The following is a 20,075-nucleotide window of genomic DNA, read 5'->3' on the forward strand; positions in this document are numbered from 1 at the left end:
TTTTATAACTATACTACTAATAATAATACATTCAAATTTTACACACCACTTGTTTGTTAGAAATAATTGTAATTATAAAATTAGAATATGTTATTTCTACCCCCTCCACCATTTCTCATTGGATCTATTTAATAACATAATTTGGAAGATGAGTTAAAATAGATATCTTTAATATTAATTCATTCGTTTTACCCATGCAGATACTTGCATAATGTTCTCTTTGTGAAACCTTGAACCAATCCCTCGCTTATTTTGGTTTTACCAATTTACTTAAAATCTTTATAGAGGTTTTATTAATTTTATTATTATATTATTTTATATTATTATTAATATTAATTATATTATTTTTGTTACTGTATAAATGACTATTTATTACAAATTTTATTCAGTTTCCGTATAAAATATGTAACTATAAAATTAATTCTGGTATCATCTGTTAACAAATGTGATCTAAAATATGTTCCGTTTTTAGTCTTATTCTATATATATTCTATATAATACATATACATATATACATACAATATATGTATGTATATATGTATATGTATTAATTATACATATATCATATATATATCATTCTTATTTATTTTGCATTTTCTTTTTTATATCTGTGATTTAACTTTAAATGTGCACAACGTGTAACTGTTATATGTGAAAAGTAACGGAAATATTAACTGTAAGTATCTGTATATTTACAATAAAATGAATGCAAAATATCTCTCTCATCAACAATCAAAATAGAAACAATGTATGTAACGTTAGCAAAAACGCGTTCCAGCACTGAATATAGTACTGGAGGAGAGTATCGAGCAAAAGAGTGTGTTATCGCCTAGATATGGGCTGGCCAGACGGATTGTATTTCATGATTGTACGTTCATCACGTCAATCATCCGCTTTTCTCCGCCCACCGCGTCGATAGACTTCCTGAAAACGCTCGTGCCTCCCCTACAGCTCAGGAAAGCTGGAAAACTCGCCATGAAGGGGGAACAGAAAAAAACAGGTAAGTCCGGTATTACTTTCGCCTTGTCGTTTATTACTATTTATTAAAGTCATTATACCCCGTAAGACACATACAAGTTTCTAGGACACCTCATTTGATGAAGAAATTAAACAGAAACATCCGTTTTTCAGGTTGATGTCTCTGAGCTCCGCGTCGGCTTGGCTGTTTAAAATGACAATAACAACATGTTTTCTGAGTACATTGTTCTCATCGATAAAACAGTGTTTTATCTTTGTCAGCTTTAATGTTATAACTGCTTCCGTTAAGCACAAACAAGTCCACTCATACCAATATCATGATATACTAGTTCCCTGTGTTGGCCTGTCATCAGCTAACTGTGTTGATATGCGAGTTTGGCTCTGAGTTGCTAAGAAACTGCAGTTGTACTTATTAATTTCCTTGCCATTAGTTTATTTGATGTTTTGAACTCACGTTTTGCTTGCAATTCATTTGATAGTCCTTTAAGAAAGCATATAAGCTTGATTTTTCATCCACTTATGATCATGCATCATAATTCCCAAATCTCATATGAGCAGCCTTTTGTATTTAAATCCCTAATTTAATACAAGTTCACTCAGATGTTAAAATCCCCCTTGCAACACTTTTAAATGAATGTGTGACTGTGACAGCTGCCTCATTCAAGAGACACTTTGTTTTCAGGTGGCTATTATATTTGTAATGTGACAAACAGAGCTTTGTATTTTTTTACCTTTGCTAAGCATTTTTTTATTTTTTTTATTGTAGGCCTGTGAATTTATCAATTTCACAACTGGTCGCCTAAAGAATGACCTACACTGTGTAAAGGTCATCCCCTTTTTTTTTTTATTCTTTTTTTTATGATCTGTGAGGTTGGAGCTGACTAATTATAAGTCAAAGGACTTGAAATAGCTTTGGTGTATCTGAATGAAGAATATTATCTTATCATTGATGCAGTAAAAAGTCTTGGTGATAAAAGGGACAAAGTGTGCAATCATGCTTGTGAAGCCCAGACAGTCAACAATACTCTTTTGGCTCTTGAAAGGTGAAGCTTTAGAGAGGAGGAATGCACTTTTGGTCTTCTATGGATCTTGCTTTCCTGACAGTGTCTCTGCCCAACTTTGCAAGGACACAAGGGGGCGAAGTGGACATCACAGGGTTGTTGTTCTTTTTTTTTTTTTTTTTTTACATTTATGGAAATCTGCCAGGCATTGATTTCACATGAGTCTTAACAAGCAGGACCGGAAGAAAATTAAAGTGCGTGATTGCTGTGATAAGAGTCACATATTTCTGCACTGAGCATTACTTGCTGACTTCCAAAACAAAGTCTGCAGATGTTGAACTATAATCAAAACATCCTACACAGCCGTCCGTCTCGTCACAGATGTTTATAGACTATGTGTCGATATATTGGGCCTCTCAACTGCAGCCGTTTCCTGTCCGCCATAAGCTTGTACTATGAGATCTTAATCTGTTGAATATGTCGTCAGTTCGCATTTCAGACATTCCTGGTCTCCATTGAGTTGAAATTGCGATTAGATTTCAACTCATCCACTTTCCTGGTGTTGCGTTTCAGGCACAATCACGAAATGTACATATATGGTGTCATCCAAGATTGATGCGGGACATGTGTGTAATTCCACCCCAGACTGTTTTTTTTCTTTTTCCTCTCTCTGCTTTGGTCAAAATGACACAGCTCTGCGTATTTGTTACCTAACAGTGGCAAACCACAGGCACCTGGACTTTTTGAATTATGAACTTTGTATTTAGACTAAATCCATCTGTTCACATTTCTCCATACTAACAGTTGCCACACTCTTTTCTGTTGAGAAACATAATTGTATTGTTCAGCATGTTCCTTTTTGCTGATGTCAGGCCTTTGAAGATATTGCAGTATGAGTTATCTGATTACTTAAGTCTGGTAAGGTGAGGTGCAGGTCAAGGGTCAAATTAACAACACATTCCGTTAGAAGGGCAGTAAAGATGATCTTGATGATCTTGAGATCTAATACATGAGATACACCAAAGTTTGGGGTCAGTAAATGTGTGTTTATTTTTTATTTTTTTTAAAGAAATTAATACTTTTACTCAGCAAGGACTGATCAAAGTGACAGAAATCTTTTGTAACAATGTAAAAGTATTTACTGTTTCAAATAAATGTTATTCTTTTTACTTTTATATTTGTCGAAGAATTCTGGGGGGAAAATGTATCGTGATTTCTACAAAAATATTAAGTAGCTCAAATTTTTTCAACTGTGAAAATAATAAGAGGTTTCTTAAGCACCAGCTCAGAATTTCTGGTAGATCATGTGGAGTAATGGCTGCTGAAAATTCAGCTTTGCCTTCACAGGAACAATAAAAATGTAAAATATATTAGAATAGAAAACAGTTGTTGTAAAATTGTAATGAAATGATCAAAAATATTATATCTCACCAAGTCCAAACATTTGAACTTTTTGGTAGTATCTTGTATAACAGAAGGTCCTAAACTTCTATTCAGAATAATATAGGCTATTACTTGAGCTATATTGCTTTGTAAGATGTAGAATATTGCGTTTAATCTTCGAAAATGTAATCTCTCTTTCTTTCTTTCTTTCTTTCTTTTTCTTTTTTCTCAGGGCGCCTATAACAGTGGATAAAGAAGATGACTATGACTTGAAACCCTGTTCCAGCACTCCACCTCTTTCTGTATTCTGGGTTTTATTTATTTCCCTTTTTGAGGACTATCCTGCAAGGATTGAATTCAGTGTTCATGGATATCAAATCCTGGATTTTCTGGCATTTTTTTATTGGGTGAGCTAGAATACATGATTTCCCAGCACTACTACAATCTCTGATGCTGTTTTGGACCAAAACCAGTAGTTCATCTGTATCACTTCCTCAACTTTGTTGTTTCTGGATAGGAACTGTATTTTTAGTTGTCCACCTCGATAAGGTTTAATTTGGTTCTTCTCAAACACTATCTTCGTCCAGGCCGTTACCTCTGCTCTTTGTCCTTGTTTGTCACTGAACATTTTCGTAGCATTTATAGGGTTATTATAACCTTAGTGTGTGCTTATTTTTTGTCATCTGTAAGTTCTCTGACCTTAAAACAATGCATTGTTAATTGAAATTATGCTTCCAATTTTATTTAAACAACTTGTAAGAAAGTATCTTGTTAGTAACTTAAGAAATGTCGTTTAATGATTATTTATGTAGACGCACACACAATTCCGTTTAATCTTGACAAAAGACTTATGCATTTTCTCATATTTTGCCAGTGAAGTCAGACACATTTGAGAAAAGCAAATAATCTGGCTTAATTGTGCATCTTTGTTTTTTGTTGAGATACTAAACTGGAAATCTCTTTTGTGTATTGTGTTTTGATCAAATGATAGTTAGAGGATTTAGCATTGTTTCCAGGCAAAATGCACTGATGGGAAAGATTTAACACTATCAGGGATAGAAAAGCCTGCTGAAGTTTCTTTTTGTTTTGAATAGACACCTGTTGAAGCACTTTCATCATTCATAACTTGTGTAACATTAAGTTTATGCAAAAGCCCATGGACTGGGCTTAAAAAAGCTGAGACATTTGAAAATATCTCAAAACGTCTAGTGCATCCGTCCAGAAAGTCATCTCACTACAACACAGAAGAAAGACCTCTGCATGAGGCACTCAAGCTGTATAGTCCAAACATACTTTTGAGGCCAGACATTGAACATGCGCTCCCCAGGCCCCGAAAGCCCGTCCATGACCGAGGAGGCCCTGTTGCACGGACAGTTCAGTGGTTGGAGTAGCGGAGGGGGAAGTGGAAGTAACAGCAACAGCAGCCCCAACAGTCCTGGAGGCATATCTTTACCTTCCAGCCCCGCCTCCACCAACTATGCCCTGACCCTTACACCAACTCACGTCCACGTCCAGCGGTTGTCTCCACGTGCGGGCAAGCAGTCCAGGCTGCTCCTGCCACTGGCAGAGCTGACCGGATGCAGCTGCCCACGATCGCCTGCTCCTCCTTTGCTGGTGCTCTACTGGTACCCTCCGGGTAAACGTCGGAAGGGCGTCTCCAGACACAGACAGGTGAGGGCGTACTTGGCAGAGAGCAGAGCTGAGGCGGAAAAATGGAACGCTGCTATACAGAGCCTGCTAAGGGGGATGGATGTCAGCTCCTCTACAGGTGGGTGTCAGGGTTTGATCATTCACAGATGCTTTGTCTTCAGGTAGTTACGTGTGTCTGTGCTTATGTTTGTGGGAAAGCCTATCAGATGGAAAAATGCATTCAGATGCTGCTAAAAAAATATACATTACAATTCGTTTACAATGCCATCTAGCTGAAATAAATTTAAGTTGAAGAACTATAACTAAAAAGTTAATTGAAGATAACTTGAAATATTTTAAGGACAACATTACTACAACTTAAACTCAAAACTCAATTGAAAACTGAAGATATAAATAATAGGAAAATAATGGATGCTGGATGCTGTTAATTCTTCATGACGTCTGAGTCAGTGCTGTTGCATTAATGTTGTTAATTAGTTGGCTATGTCTTGTAAATAGGATGCCACTTTGATTACTTGTATATTGAGCTAAATTTATGTGAGAATGAATCATGTCTGTCTGCATTTATTTGTGTATGAATTTTAACTGTCCCTTCCCTTTTTTCCTTTGTTTTTTCACTCATAATGTGTACCACATGCTGTCATTGACGGTCAGAGAATGGGTGGGTCTGTGGCAGGGAAAATACAGCCTTAGTGCAGTAGTGCAGATCATTCGGTAGCAATGCACCAGGCTTTATTGACTTAAACAGATGCTGCGTGTTGTTGCTGTGTCCCTGTTTTTAACTGCTGTGCTGTAGTTAGTTGTCAGTGATAGTCGTTGCAGTTCAGTATATCATTAAAATACCTTTATATGATAAAAAATACATTTTGGCTTGTAATTTGTGTTAGAAATTCAGATTGGCAGGTCTGGTGGTGTGAAAATGTAAGTGCACTCCATTAAAGGGATAGTTGACCCAAAATTTTTAATTCTGTCATTTACTCACCCTTAAGTTTTTCCAAATCTGTATGAATTTCTTTCTTCTGCTGAACACAAAAGATTTCTGTAACCAGACAGTTGATGGTAGCCATTGACTTCCATAGTATTTTTTTCCTACTATGGAAGTTAATGGCTACCGCCAACTGTATGGTTACCGACAATCTTCAAAATATCTTATTTTGTGTTCAGCAGAAGAAAGAAATTCATACAGGTTTGGAAAATCTTAAGGGGGAGTAAATCATGACAATTTTTTTTTTTTGTGAACAATCCCTTTAAAACTGGGTATTTTGTTCATTTTGTTTTGAATATAAGGACATTTAATCATTTCAGTTATACTGATTGGTTAAACTATAATTAAAGCAAAACTGAAACACAACATTTCACAATCAGCTGTTTAAATCAAGAGAAACAAATTTTACATTTTTGGGAAAAGTTAACATCAAGGAATTTGACAGGAAAGTCTTGCCTCAGTTTAATTTCAAAATACATGAATCGTCATCTGAATAAAAGAAAACAGCATCACTTTGCCCCACATGATGGGAAGGTGTGAAGGAAGAAGCCTTCAGTCTTAAAAAAACAAACATAACATCTAGGTTAAGATCAGGACTATACATGCACTGTGCTCTGGATAGATGAGACCTATCCCAAATTCTCAAATCCCAGAACATAATGAAATGTTCTCAGAGACCACACAGTTGAACCGTTAATGTAAGAAGTGATTCTGTTTTTGGAAAAATGTCAAAAATACTGTAAAAAATAGAATTGAAATGATCCATTAAGAATTTTATCAGTATTTTTGAAATGATGGTCAGATATGTGTTAACTTATTTTTCACATCCACTAAAACATCATGATGTCTACTTTCAGATGGGTTATGACTGGCTTAGTGTTAGTATTAATCCTTAGAATGAAGGTCTTATCCTCACTTGCTTGTTTTTGTTTGTGCAGAATTTTGCAAAAGCATGTTGCCCCGTCCCCGTCGACTGTTGCTGCTGGTGAACCCATTCAGTGGCCGGGGTCAGGCAATGCAATGGTGTCAAACGCACATACTTCCAATGATAAGAGAAGCCAACATCAGCTACAACCTCATACAGACAGGTAAGAACAACACACACACATGCTGTTGACTATAAATGGTTCAGAATAAAAGCGTTCACACCAACAGTTATCAGAATCTGAATTATTGCATTGAACTGATGTGATGCATGTATTTTTGTTGTTGTGCAGAGCGTCAGAATCATGCACGTGAGCTTATCAGAGAGATCTCACTACAAGAATGGGACGGAATAATCATTGTATCTGGAGATGGACTGTTGCACGAGGTGGATATCATGTGGCTCTGTCACATTATATATTAACTTAGTACAAATCCCAGATGGAATCTATTGACTTTTTGCAGGAAATTTGTTTGGTATTTTTTCTGGAAAGTCTTTGGAATCCTGTGTAATGGATTAAAACATGGTAAAATACATTAAATGGTTGAGAACAATACACTATTGATAGCTGAGAACAATACTCTATTGGTAGCTGAAAACATGCTAACATTTACCAAAATGTTAAATAAATGAATGGGCCGGGGATGTGTAGAACATTCTGAATGACACAAGTTTGATTTCTGTAGTAGCTGACTGATCTACCACTGGCTTTGTATGTAAAAATAAGATTATTTACGTATTAATCTGTTTCCCTTTTTCTGCAGGTAATAAATGGCCTTATGGAAAGGCCAGATTGGGAACAAGCAATAAAAACTCCAGTGGGAATTCTGCCTTGTGGCTCTGGAAATGCACTTTCTGGTTCCATAAACCACCACGCAGGGTACGAAATGTACTTAAGCTCACCTGGGACACATTGTGTGAAAATCTGTAGTTCTTCAGAGAGCCTCCCTTATTTTTTAAGGAACTGTGTGACAAAAATTGTAAAATTTGACATCTACTCACCCACATTCCAAACACGTATGTTGTAAAAAAAAAAAAAAACGGTGTGTAATGACAGAGGTTTTATTTTTGAGAATCCGTTTAAATCCTGTTTTTCAGGCATGTTTGCAAGCCTGCAAAATGCTTTGTGAAAAAATGTACATGCTGCAACATATTATGGGTATTTGCTTACTTTTGAAGCTTGCTATTACTTAAAAGGAAAACAATCTTTGTGTCAGTTAAAGAAAACTCCTTTCCTTTTACTAAGATGAGTTTCATAAATTTTCTCAGTAGTTGTTTGCTTTGCTCTATGTGTAGGTGTATTGGTAACAATGTACCTACTTTTACACTCTCAAAAAAAATCTGTTGTGCTGATTCACTTCCATATTTGAATAATTTTTTGAGCCATGTTTTTGTGTGTGTGTGTGTGTGTGTTCTAAATGTGATTGAATCTATTTATTTTCTTGTTTGTCTCTCAGATATGACATGTGCCTTCGGGAGCCTCTCCTCCTCAACTGCTGTTTTCTGCTGTGCCGGGGTGGGGTTAAACCGATGGACTTGGTCTCTGTTACAACCAGCCCATGTGCTTCTTCATCCACATCCAATCAGAATGGGCACCCACCTGCTCCCAAGAGGCTTTTCTCTTTCCTTTCTGTGGCCTGGGGTTTTGTGTCTGACGTGGACATAGAGAGTGAGCGCTACAGAGGGCTGGGCTCAGCACGGTTTACTCTGGGAACACTGGTGAGATTGGCTTCTCTGCGGTCCTATAAGGGTCGTCTTTCCTATTTGCCACCCGGTATGGTCAACTCCTTCCCCGATGCCATGCCTCAGCTGCCCCGAAGGCCGCTTTCACGCAGCATTACCGAAGGATTGGAGGGAGTTTGTCGCACGCCCATCCACCGCACCTGCTCTGACATGGGCCTGAGTGAACAAAGAAGTCTCCGTAAAGGAGATGGAGAAAGAGAGAGGGAACGAGAACTGGAGAGGCAGGAGAGAGAGAGGGAGAGGGAGAGGAGGAGAGAGAGGGCAAGAGGGGTTGGGGTAGTGAGAGCAAGCAGTCTCGCAGAAGACAGAGAGAGAGAGGTGGAAGCAGAAGAAAAGATGGAAGAGACGTCAGAAACCAGCTCTGAATCAGCCGAAAGGGAAGAGTGTGACAACATAGCCAGAAATAATGGGAATGGAAAAGAAGATAATAAATCAAGTGGGGATGATATAGATGAACAAGGAGTGATGAAAGCAAGAGATTTGAGTGACAGAGATGAGGAAAATGAGTGTGACGAGAGTTATCAGACAACGCCACCTGACATCCAACACACATTACGTAAAAACTCGCTTCCCTCTAGTCAGATTATTAATGCCTTCTTCAGCCAGCCAATTGGTGCTGACACTGACCAAGACATGGAGGTGGCAGCTTATGGGAAGGAAGACGAAGACATTAATGGCACCTACTTTCAGAGAGAGGCCTTTCCTCTGGACAAGTCTCGCGAGCGAGCCCTCACCATCTCTTCCTCTCCATTCCGCCAGTCTCCTTTCAAAGCTTTCAAAACTAAAACTATGGACCAGAACCAGAACCCCTCACGACCACGGCCCCTCTCCCTTCTCCAACAATCACATTCAAACTCTCTCCCTCCAAAATTTCCATCCCTTTCTCTGTCCCTTTCGCCGACCCCTCCTTCGTCTCCATCTTGCGCCTCTCCCCACTCTTCTTATCTCGCACCGCGTCCCAACACTCCCAGCTCGTCTTCCCCATCGCCTTCTTTTCATTCACCGACCCCTTCATTTAACTTTGACCTTGCAGAGCCTGCAGGACCCTTGAAGAACCGTCATCACTTGACATCCATCAACTTGCCAGAGGATGATCTGCTACCTCCTCTGGACCAGCCTCTCCCTACACGTGACTGGGTCACTATTGAGGGTGATTTTGTCTTAGTGCTTGCCATCTACCAGTCCCACTTGGGAGCAGATCTTCTCGCTGCGCCGCAGGCTCAATTTGATGATGGGTTGATCCATCTGACATTTGTGCGGGCTGGTATCTCCCGGGCAACGCTGCTCAGACTGTTTCTAGCAATGGAGAGAGGAGCTCATATGTCCCTAAGCTCTCCCTACGTCAGTCATGTTTCTGCCCGGGCATTCCGCCTTCAGCCTCTTTCACCACGAGGAACCCTCACTGTAGATGGAGAGCTGGTGCCCTATGGGCCACTGCAGGCACAGGTAAGTGGAAGTATAGGGATGCACAATATATCAGTACCACATTAGTTTATCAGCTGATATTAAAGATATAGTTGATGTTGATATTTCATTGATTAACAATGTTAAAGACTGATAATTTAATAACACTAGCAAATCTCATAATCAATATATTATAAAGATTTAACAATGTTGTGATGCCTACATTCTCTTTAAGCATTTAAAATGAATTTTTTTTTTTTTTTTTACTTTTCTGATTGCACATTCTTTTGTCCCAGGTTCATCCCTCCATAGCCCGTTTGATTGTTGGAGACTCTGGAATGAAGATTACAAGATTCTGACCTGTTTGGAACTAAACGGGCAAGGATTAGCGTGACGCTCTGGATTATATAACATTTTGCCATCCGCAAATTGGGGGAGAGAGAAACAGAAAGCCAGCAGTTGCAATCACGGCTTTTACTGGGATTAACTAAGGGATTGCTTATTCAAGCTGCATATGCAAGGAGTATTTTTGAATTTAACGAAGGGATGAAAACTTGCGGCCTATTGCATGACTGTAGGATTACACTTGAATTACCCTCACTGTAGTCAGAGAGAGAATGCAGCAATGTCTACATAAAAAGGAAATGGCAAAACTGAATGTGTCCAAATGGTGTATACATTTTAGTATGCATTTGTGCATAGATTCTCAATAGTGCTCTTGCCTTATTTCAGAGAGTGATAAAAATACACAGACAAACACTAAAAACAAAAGCTGTCTTTTAGGTTGCCACACCCACATTCAAATATGGCTCCACCCATTTTGCATAATAGGTACCCCTGGAATGCCTTATCCATCTCTGAACTTTAAGTGCAACCCTCCGTAATTTACATAATTGCTTAGTTTCACACTTAATCTGAATCCTCATTTAGCAATTCAGTTCATTCTACACTGAACTAAGTCTCCGTCCAGCTCTGGAAACCGTTGTTTAATGAGACTGATCAGAAATGTTATCAGTTCTTGCATCTTGCATCAATTTTTGCAGGTATTTTTAAGACACAATCAGTGTGGATTGAACGGAACCTTTAAACATGGACTGTTATGATATATATTGCATTGCTAGACTGTGTAAAAAAAAAAAAGCATGCAACAATCATGGTGATGACGTTAATTGATAACTAGCTATATAGCGAACATAGAATGAAAGCTTGGAAAACTTTCAGTTCCACGTTATTATCGAAGCATTATGCTATCATGTCTTCTGAGTTAAGACAAATTTGCATAGTGTTTGCTTTTATTCAGAGAAATGAAGAAAGAACTGGAAGTTAGGGATCAACTGCCAATGCATCTTTTAAATCCTTTTCCTGAAGAATGCTTAGTGATCAGTAACTTGATAACATTTTAGTCTATTTCTCTCAAAACAATGTTTAACACTGAGTCACTTGAGCAAGAGGAACTGTTGAAAGTCCAGCTGTTGAGGTGATTACGATCGCAAAGGAGCCTTTCCAGTGCTTTTGAATTTTACCTAAATATTTATTGGAGAAATGCCCTATTTGCATTTCTTCTATCCTTTTCATTTTACAAAGGAACACAATTTGACAATTGCAACCTCTTTTTGCTCTCATTTCTGAATTTGCAATGATTAGTAAATAATATTTTAACTCTAATTACTCGACAGGTATTTCCGAACGGCTGTTTAGTTCTTTCTAGTGCAATAATTTCAGCTTCTGTTGATCACGACTGTCCTCAGCTTTTAAGCATCGGCTGATGTGTAAATCTTGTTGTTTTGTTTGTGAGTCTGCGCTCTCAAAATGATTTTCAGCTCCAATCAAATGGCCAGTTATTTGTTTTTGTTATTCATTCCCTATATTTCCTTCCTTTTTGTTGTACCATGCTTTAGAGTGATCTAATAAATTTGGTATCTAGCTGCTGTTCACCTTGAAAATGGCAGTTTAAGATGTCTCTTCATTCTACAATGCTTGTATTAAGATTGTAATTACTATTAAAAGAATATTATATTAAACATGTATACATATTATTTACAGTTCCTAGTTATGTATGGTTTAAAAGTTTAGTTTCAGATAAAATTTAACTATGAAACCTTGCATGTTTGTTCTCCTGTCTTTTGCTCTTGCTTTAGAGGTAACTCTATGAACACTGAGGATAAATGTTTTCTTCCGGTTTAATGTCCATTTAGGAATGTTTTTTCCTCTTCGATTAGCACATTCTCAAGGGTAGACGAGAACAAAAAGGAGCTTGAACTATGAAAAACATGTGACAATTTTGCACAATCACTGTTGTAATTAATACAAAACTGATTCCGAGGTGGAAAACAATGCAAGTTCCTCTCAGACAAGATGAGTAAGGCACCAGTGGGCTGATGCAGTGTTTCACTTCTCTCTGTCTCCTGCTGGTTATCAGGATTGCATGAGTTGGTAAACAAGGAAGTCGTCGTCTCTGACTCTTTTCCTCTCTTTCTTTCAGCTCTTCATCTTTCTATTCAGTCTACTAATCTCCACATACCACTACACGGTTCAGCGACAATCTTGTTTTGTTGTAGTGTCTCCGCCTTCCTATCAGCTTATTGAGCGGTTTATTTTCCCCATGTTTAGTATTACATTGCCCTTTTGCCCTTGTAGATTACAGTTAGTCAGCATTGCCCTCTCCCTCCACTCGCCTCCTCTCCTTCTCTCCTTTTCCCTTAGAAGCGATACATTGTTTTAGTGCTCTTTTGTCTTCATGAGTGGCTCAACTGTGGCCTACACCATGCCTTAACTGTTCATATGCAATTGGAGGCCGACTTCCCTGTTGCTTACTCTCCATTGTGACCACGTTTAATGATGTTTTTCCCAACATTAAGCTATAAAGGCTTGTTTCAGTATTAGTTTAAATAAAAACTTCATCCCCTGGTTTCACAGACAAGGCTTAAGCCTAGTCCCAGACTAAATGCATGTTTCAACTGTTTTAACTGAAAGCAATTTGCACTGACATGTCTTAAAGATCCCCTGTGGTGAAAATTAAGATTTTAATGTTGTTTTTTTCCTCTATGTTATGTTTTAATATGCTTTAAGACAAATCATGTGCAAATTCATAAGTCAAAACCATTGCTGAGTATTTTCTCCTTCAAACTGCAGTGAATCAAAAACGCGATTTCTACCTCGAAACCAATCATGTCAATGTGCGGGCGGGCTATATGCTGCGAAGGGGAGTCTCAACTGAAGCCAGGTTATCCCGGTAGGCTATATTTTTCTATAAAAATCGTATTCATTTAGCAATATAGTGGGTGAATTATATCTATCTATAAATTACAGCAACGTCTGTCTGTGTGTGTGTGTGTGTGTGTGTGTGTGTCTGTTAACCGCATATCTCTCGAACCGTTAGTCCGATGGATTTCAAACTTGACAGGTGTCTCGCTACGGGCATGAGTAAGTGCAGTGCCAAGTTTGACATTGTTTGGATTAGAAATGCAAAAAATATCGGTAAATATATATCGATAAAAGAAGCACACACTGGCTTTTGCCACTCTAGCCGCTGGCCACTCCGCCTCTCACACTGCACACTGAGTGAGCACAGCCCAGGACCAGAAAAGCAAAAAAAAAAGCAAAAAAGAAAGCAACGGAGCTTAAGTAGCGTTTTCTCAGAGTTCACTGTGTAGCCTGCTCCCTGAATCGTGTAGTTCAAATTTCCACATTTATTGTATGTCATTATGTCAGTATCAGTATTTGCTTTCTACCATGCACAAATAAAAATGGCACTGAACTTTTGCTGTGTTATTGTAACAATGAGTACTCAAATACACCAAACCAACAATTACTAAAAACACACACAAAAAACTGATTTTGCACGGGCACTTTGCACTGCTCCCTGAATCGACGCGCTTATTCATTTGTGGATGTTAACTGAATCTGTAAGTCAGCTATGCTGTTTACTTCTGAATATTATATTTCATTCTGGTGCGCTTAACATTATCGCTACTGTGTAATAGTAGCCTATGCTATTCACCAACTAAACATATCCTATTCAATGCGTTCACAGTCTCTTTCACGGGCACCAAACCAACAATTACTAAAAACACACACAAAAACTGATTTTGCACGGGCATTTTGCACTAGTCTATCTATAAATTACAGAAACGTCTGTCTGTCTGTCTGTGTGTCTGTCTGTCTGTGTGTGTGTCTGTTAACCGCATATCTCTCGAACCGTTAGTCCGATGGATTTCAAACGCGACAGGTGTCTCGCTACGGGCACGAGTAAGTGCAGTGCCAAGTTTGATGTTGTTTGGATGATCTATCTATAAATTACAGAAACGTCTGTCTGTCTGTCTGTGTGTCTGTCTGTCTGTGTGTGTGTGTGTCTGTTAACCGCATATCTCTCGAACCGTTAGTCCGATGGATTTCAAACTCGACAGGTGTCTCGCTACGGGCACGAGTAAGTGCAGTGCCAAGTTTGACGTTGTTCGGATGAGAAATGCTAAAGATATCGTTAAATATATCATTTTTAAAAGGTTGTGGTTTAAAAATAAACATTCTGACATTAGAGGGTCGTATCGGTCAAAGAAGCCCCAAGAAGGTTGTGGTTTAAAAATAAACATTCTGACATAAACACTCTGTCAGCTACACTGTTTACTTCTGAATATTATAGTTTGGTTCCAGAACGTGATAAATCCATTTTGATTAATTTGAGTAAAAATGTGTTTTCTTTACCAAGAAAGTGGCAAGATGAAAAACACTATTTTCTGTTTCAAACTTTCACATAGCATCTTTAGGTTATAATAACATAAAAAATTCAAATCCAGATTTGGATTTTCAAAGATCTATTATAAAAACCGATTATTTTCCCCCAAAAATGCAATAAATTCATGACACTTTTTTCCCCAAAATGCTATCATATTGAAACTGTTGAAATCAGCCATCATCACTAAGAAATATCTCCTGAACTTTTTTCACGGCGATCAGCTCACAAAAACAGATTTTTGCACGGGCACTTTGCACTGCTCCCTGAATCGACGCGCTTATTCATTTGTGGATGTTAACTGAATCTGTAAGTCAGCTATGCTGTTTACTTCTGAATATTATATTTCATTCTGGTGCGCTTAAAGTTATCGCTACTGTGTAATAGTAGCCTAAGCTATTCACCAACTAAACATATCCTATTCAATGCGTTCACAGTCTCTTTCACGGGCATCATTTGTAGTAGCCTATTCACAAACTGTTTCCTCAAGCATAGCGTTTTCTCAGAGTTCACTGTGTGCTTTCTACCATGCACAAATAAAATGTCACTGAACTTTTGCTGTGTAATTGTAACAATGAGCACTCAAACACACCAAACCAACAATTACTAAAAACACAGTCAGCTACACTGTTTACTTCTGAATATTATAGTTTATTCACAGCCATCATTTGTAGTAACCTAGCCTGCTTCCTGAATTCAATGCGTTCACAGTCTCTTTCACGGGCACCAAACCAACAATTACTAAAAACACACACAAAAACTGATTTTGCACGGGCATTTTGCACTAGTTACAATAACAGGTGAAGATTTTATCAACTTGAGTAGCAGCGGCGGCCTTAAGCATCTGGGGGCCCGTTTCAATAACTAATATGGGGCCCTACCCACATAAAACATAAACATAATAGAGCAGAAAAAGCAAGGATTCCTGTTGGTTTGCATCAATGGTATATTATTTTATTAAGTGCACTTTCAGCTTCATGAACAGGCAGCACGACATAGAAATAATCCAACCTTATTTGATTAAAACTATATAGTAGCTTAATTTGCCTAAATTAACCCTTTATTCTGTTGTTTAAGAATAAATAATAGGATTCAAACTGGCAATCAGACATCAAAATTATACCACAAATACCATACCCATTCCAAATTAATATAATGAGCAGAGTGATTGATTCTCTGAGAGTGTGTTAGGTGTTTTAGTGTTAACTAGTGCAAAATGCCCGTGCAAAATCAGTTTTTGTGTGTGTTTTTAGTAATTGTTGGTTTGGTGCCCGTGAAAGAGACTGTGAACGCATTGAATTCAGGAAGCAGGCTAGGTTACTAAAAATGATGGCTGTGAATAAACTATAATATTCAGAAGTAAACAGTGTAGCTGACTGAGTGTTTATGTATACCACAACCTTCTAAGTGCTAGTGCAAAATGTTTGAGTGCTCATTGTTACAATTACACAGCAAAAGTTCAGTGACATTTCATTTGTGCATGGTAGAAAGCACACAGTGAACTCTGAGAAAACGCTATGCTTGAGGAAACAGCTTTGTGAATAGGCTACTACAAATGATGGCCGTGAAAGAGACTGTGAAGTGTGAACGCATTGAATAGGATATGTTTAGTTGGTGAATAGCATAGGCTACTTTTACACAGTAGCAATAACTTTAAGCGCACCAGAATGAAATATAATATTCAGAAGTAAACAGCATAGCTGACTTACAGATTCAGTTAACATCCACAAATGAATAAGCGCGTCGATTCAGGGAGCAGTGCAAAGTGCCCGTGCAAAAATCAGTTTTTGTGAGCTGATCGCCGTGAAAAAAGTTCAGGAGATATTTCTTAGTGATGATGGCTGATTTCAACAGTTTCAATATGATAGCATTTTGAAAAAAAAAGTGTCATGAATTTATTGCACTTTTGGGGGAAAATAATCAGTTTTTATAATAGATCTTTGAAAATCCCAATCTGGATTTGAATTTTTTATGTTATTATAACCTAAAGATGCTATGTGAAAGTTTTAAACAGAAAATAGTGGTTTTCAACCACTATTTATATTACTAACCAACAATTACTAAAAACACACACAAAAACTGATTTTGCACGGGCATTTTGCACTAGTTACAATAACAGGTGAAGATTTTATCAACTTGAGTAGCAGCGGCGGCCTTAAGCATCTGGGGGCCCGTTTCAATAACTAATATGGGGCCCTACCCACATAAAACATAAACATAATAGAGCAGAAAAAGCAAGGATTCCTGTTGGTTTGCATCAATGGTATATTATTTTATTACGTGCACTTTCAGCTTCATGAACAGGCAGCACGACATAGAAATAATCCAGCCTTATTTGATTAAAACTATATAGTAGCTTAATTTGCCTAAATTAACCCTTTATTCTGTTGTTTATGAATAAATAATAGGATTCGAACTGGCAATCAGACATCAAAATTATCCCACAAATACCATGCCCATTCCAAATTAATATAATGAGCAGAGTGATTGATTCTCTGAGAGTGTGTTAGGTGTTTTAGTGTTAACTAGTGCAAAATGCCCGTGCAAAATCAGTTTTTGTGTGTGTTTTTAGTAATTGTTGGTTTGGTGCCCGTGAAAGAGACTGTGAACGCATTGAATTCAGGAAGCAGGCTAGGTTACTACAAATGATGGCTGTGAATAAACTATAATATTCAGAAGTAAACAGTGTAGCTGACTGAGTGTTTATGTTTACCACAACCTTCTAAGTGCTAATGCAAAATGCCCGCGCAAAATCAGTTTTTGAGTGTGTTTTTAGTAATTGTTGGTTTGGTGTGTTTGAGTGCTCATTGTTACAATTACACAGCAAAAGTTCAGTGACATTTCATTTGTGCATGGTAGAAAGCACACAGTGAACTCTGAGAAAACGCTATGCTTGAGGAAACAGCTTTGTGAATAGGCTACTACAAATGATGGCCGTGAAAGAGACTGTGAACGCATTGAATAGGATATGTTTAGTTGGTGAATAGCATAGGCTACTTTTACACAGTAGCGATAACTTTAAGCGCACCAGAATGAAATATAATATTCAGAAGTAAACAGCATAGCTGACTTACAGATTCAGTTAACATCCACAAATGAATAAGCGCGTCGATTCAGGGAGCAGTGCAAAGTGCCCGTGCAAAAATCAGTTTTTGTGAGCTGATAGCCGTCAAAAAAGTTCAGGAGATATTTCTTAGTGATGATGGCTGATTTCAACAGTTTCAATATGATAGCATTTTGAAAAAAAAAGTGTCATGAATTTATTGCATTTTTTGGGGAAAATAATCCGTTTTTATAATAGATCTTTGAAAATCCCAATCTGGATTTGAATTTTTTACGTTATTATAACCTAAAGATGCTATGTGAAAGTTTTAAACTGAAAATAGTGGTTTTCAACCACTATTTATATTACTAACCAACAATTACTAAAAACACACACAAAAACTGATTTTGCACGGGCATTTTGCACTAGTTACAATAACAGGTGAAGATTTTATCAACTTGAGTACTAGGCTTACACAATATTTGATGTAGCCTATCTACGCTGCAGCGTAGCCTGCCTTATATGATAATTAAAACCATGTCGATGTAAGATCTGAACCAGGTAGTAGGCCTATGTAAATTCAGTAGTAGCCTAATGGAGAACGGATCCCTGGGGGACACCTTGCTTCAGAGGGACGGTCAGAGATCCACCTCCTTTAAATCCTGTATTGAAATGTAAAATTTCATGGTTTGTTCGAAGCGTTTTTTAAGGATGCTGATTTTCAGGCAGCTGTCTGTTCTGTTCAAATATGGCTGAATTGTATTTCCACTTGCCATTGTGCAGCGTTCTGCAACTAAAAGTTGACCGTGTGAATCAGGAAGTTTTCTGAGCTGGTGTGATGGAGCGGGCTAGTCCGTATACTAAATGAAGCAAGGGTGTAGGCTACATTAAGCTTTTAAGGCATGACCACAGGAAAAACATTTAAATATTTAATTTTGGTGATCAAAGATGAGTTTTAAGGGATACAATTATTAACTACAGGGGGACTTTAAAATACGTCAGTGCCATTTTGTCTCAAGATGGACGCCAGTAATGTTTTTTTTCTAAAGAACGTGTATAAACGCTACTTAAATGTCCTATTTGAACTAAAACCTGATCCTGGCTTAATCTAAGATCTCTGTCTGTGAAACTAGGCCCACATCTCTAAATTGTGACTTCATATCTTTCAGTTGCTAATTTTATATCTCAAATTTGACGATTTTTATTTTTATTTTTTATTTGAAGGAGAGTATTTTGTGGTAATTACCAGTTATTATTTCAATAATGGAAGTATCTGACTGCTTCACCACAAGGTGGCGTGAACAAGCCACTTAATAATTTTTTTGTATATAGCCGATAGTCTACTGTGATGAATGGTGTTAATAATGATTGATGCACTACTTAACATTTCTCTTGTTTTGTCTTGGTTTTTGTAGGTCGTTGTTTAGTGTACATTTTTCAATTTGCATGAATTTTATTAATTTTCATTTTTATTTAATTATTTTTAATATTATTTATTAAAAATAATTATATTTATTATTGAATTATATTTTTAATATAATATTTTTCGTGGTTCTTTTGTCTTAACAGTTTCTTTTGACCCCTGTATTAGCAGTTCCCCACACTTTAACTTATTCTTTTCCCCCTGAGACAAAAACAAAGTGAGCATCACCACTTATGTTATAGTTAAAGTTATGTTAAGATGCTCTGAAAAATGTATATCTAAGGTTTCAAATCAGTTTGGATAAGTGTTATTTTGGTATCTTTGAAATAGCCTACTATTACAGTTTTTGTTAATCTTTTAAATTAGTCTTTATTTTTCAATTTAATTTTAGTTAAAGTTTTTGTAGTGTGGTTGATTGTATGTATTTGTCTCTTTTTTGTTTTTAATGTGTATATAGTTTATGAATTTTTATTTCAGTTTAAGATATTGTGGTACAACAAAGTTAAACTAAATGAAAATGAGAACATTTTTGAGAAAAGTGACAATTATAGGCCTACAACTATAATAACCCAATGATTGTTCTTTCCTGTACACGTGTGTATTAAGAAACAACCTGATTTACAGGAAGATACCTGCTTTTTTTTAACAGAAGTTACCTCAACTTCCTATAAGGGAGGGACTTGAGAAACATGTGGGAGGTCTGCATGTTTTTTTTTTAAAGCTATATGAAGCGTGTATTATAAACAAAGATGTATGAGAGCACACCTGTCATTTGCCCGGCTGAACTCAGGGAAAACAGCCTACAGCAGTG

At 37.3% G+C, this 20,075-nt stretch overlaps 1 protein-coding gene across 2 annotated transcripts; it reads left to right on the forward strand.

The window, feature by feature from the left end:
* The first annotated feature begins 902 nt into the window (after nucleotides 1–902).
* On the forward strand, nucleotides 903–12,087 carry sphk2 (sphingosine kinase 2). 2 transcript variants are annotated; one of them, XM_084386155.1, is made up of 8 exons: nucleotides 909–1,000; nucleotides 3,595–3,769; nucleotides 4,457–5,130; nucleotides 6,936–7,085; nucleotides 7,215–7,309; nucleotides 7,687–7,802; nucleotides 8,380–10,111; nucleotides 10,366–12,087. In XM_084386155.1, exons 3-8 carry the CDS (start codon nucleotides 4,677–4,679, stop codon nucleotides 10,426–10,428), a joined length of 2,610 nt encoding a protein of 869 aa, XP_084242281.1. In that variant the 5' UTR covers nucleotides 909–1,000; nucleotides 3,595–3,769; nucleotides 4,457–4,676; the 3' UTR covers nucleotides 10,429–12,087. The 2 variants fall into 2 exon arrangements, with proteins under 2 accessions (XP_084242280.1, XP_084242281.1); XM_084386154.1 differs by having other exon boundaries at nucleotides 903–1,000; nucleotides 3,595–5,130.
* The last annotated feature ends 7,988 nt before the right edge of the window (nucleotides 12,088–20,075 follow it).

This window comes from Rutilus rutilus, assembly GCF_951802725.1.
Source record: "Rutilus rutilus genome assembly, chromosome: 17".
In the NCBI taxonomy this organism is placed as follows: Eukaryota; Metazoa; Chordata; class Actinopteri; order Cypriniformes; family Leuciscidae; genus Rutilus; species Rutilus rutilus.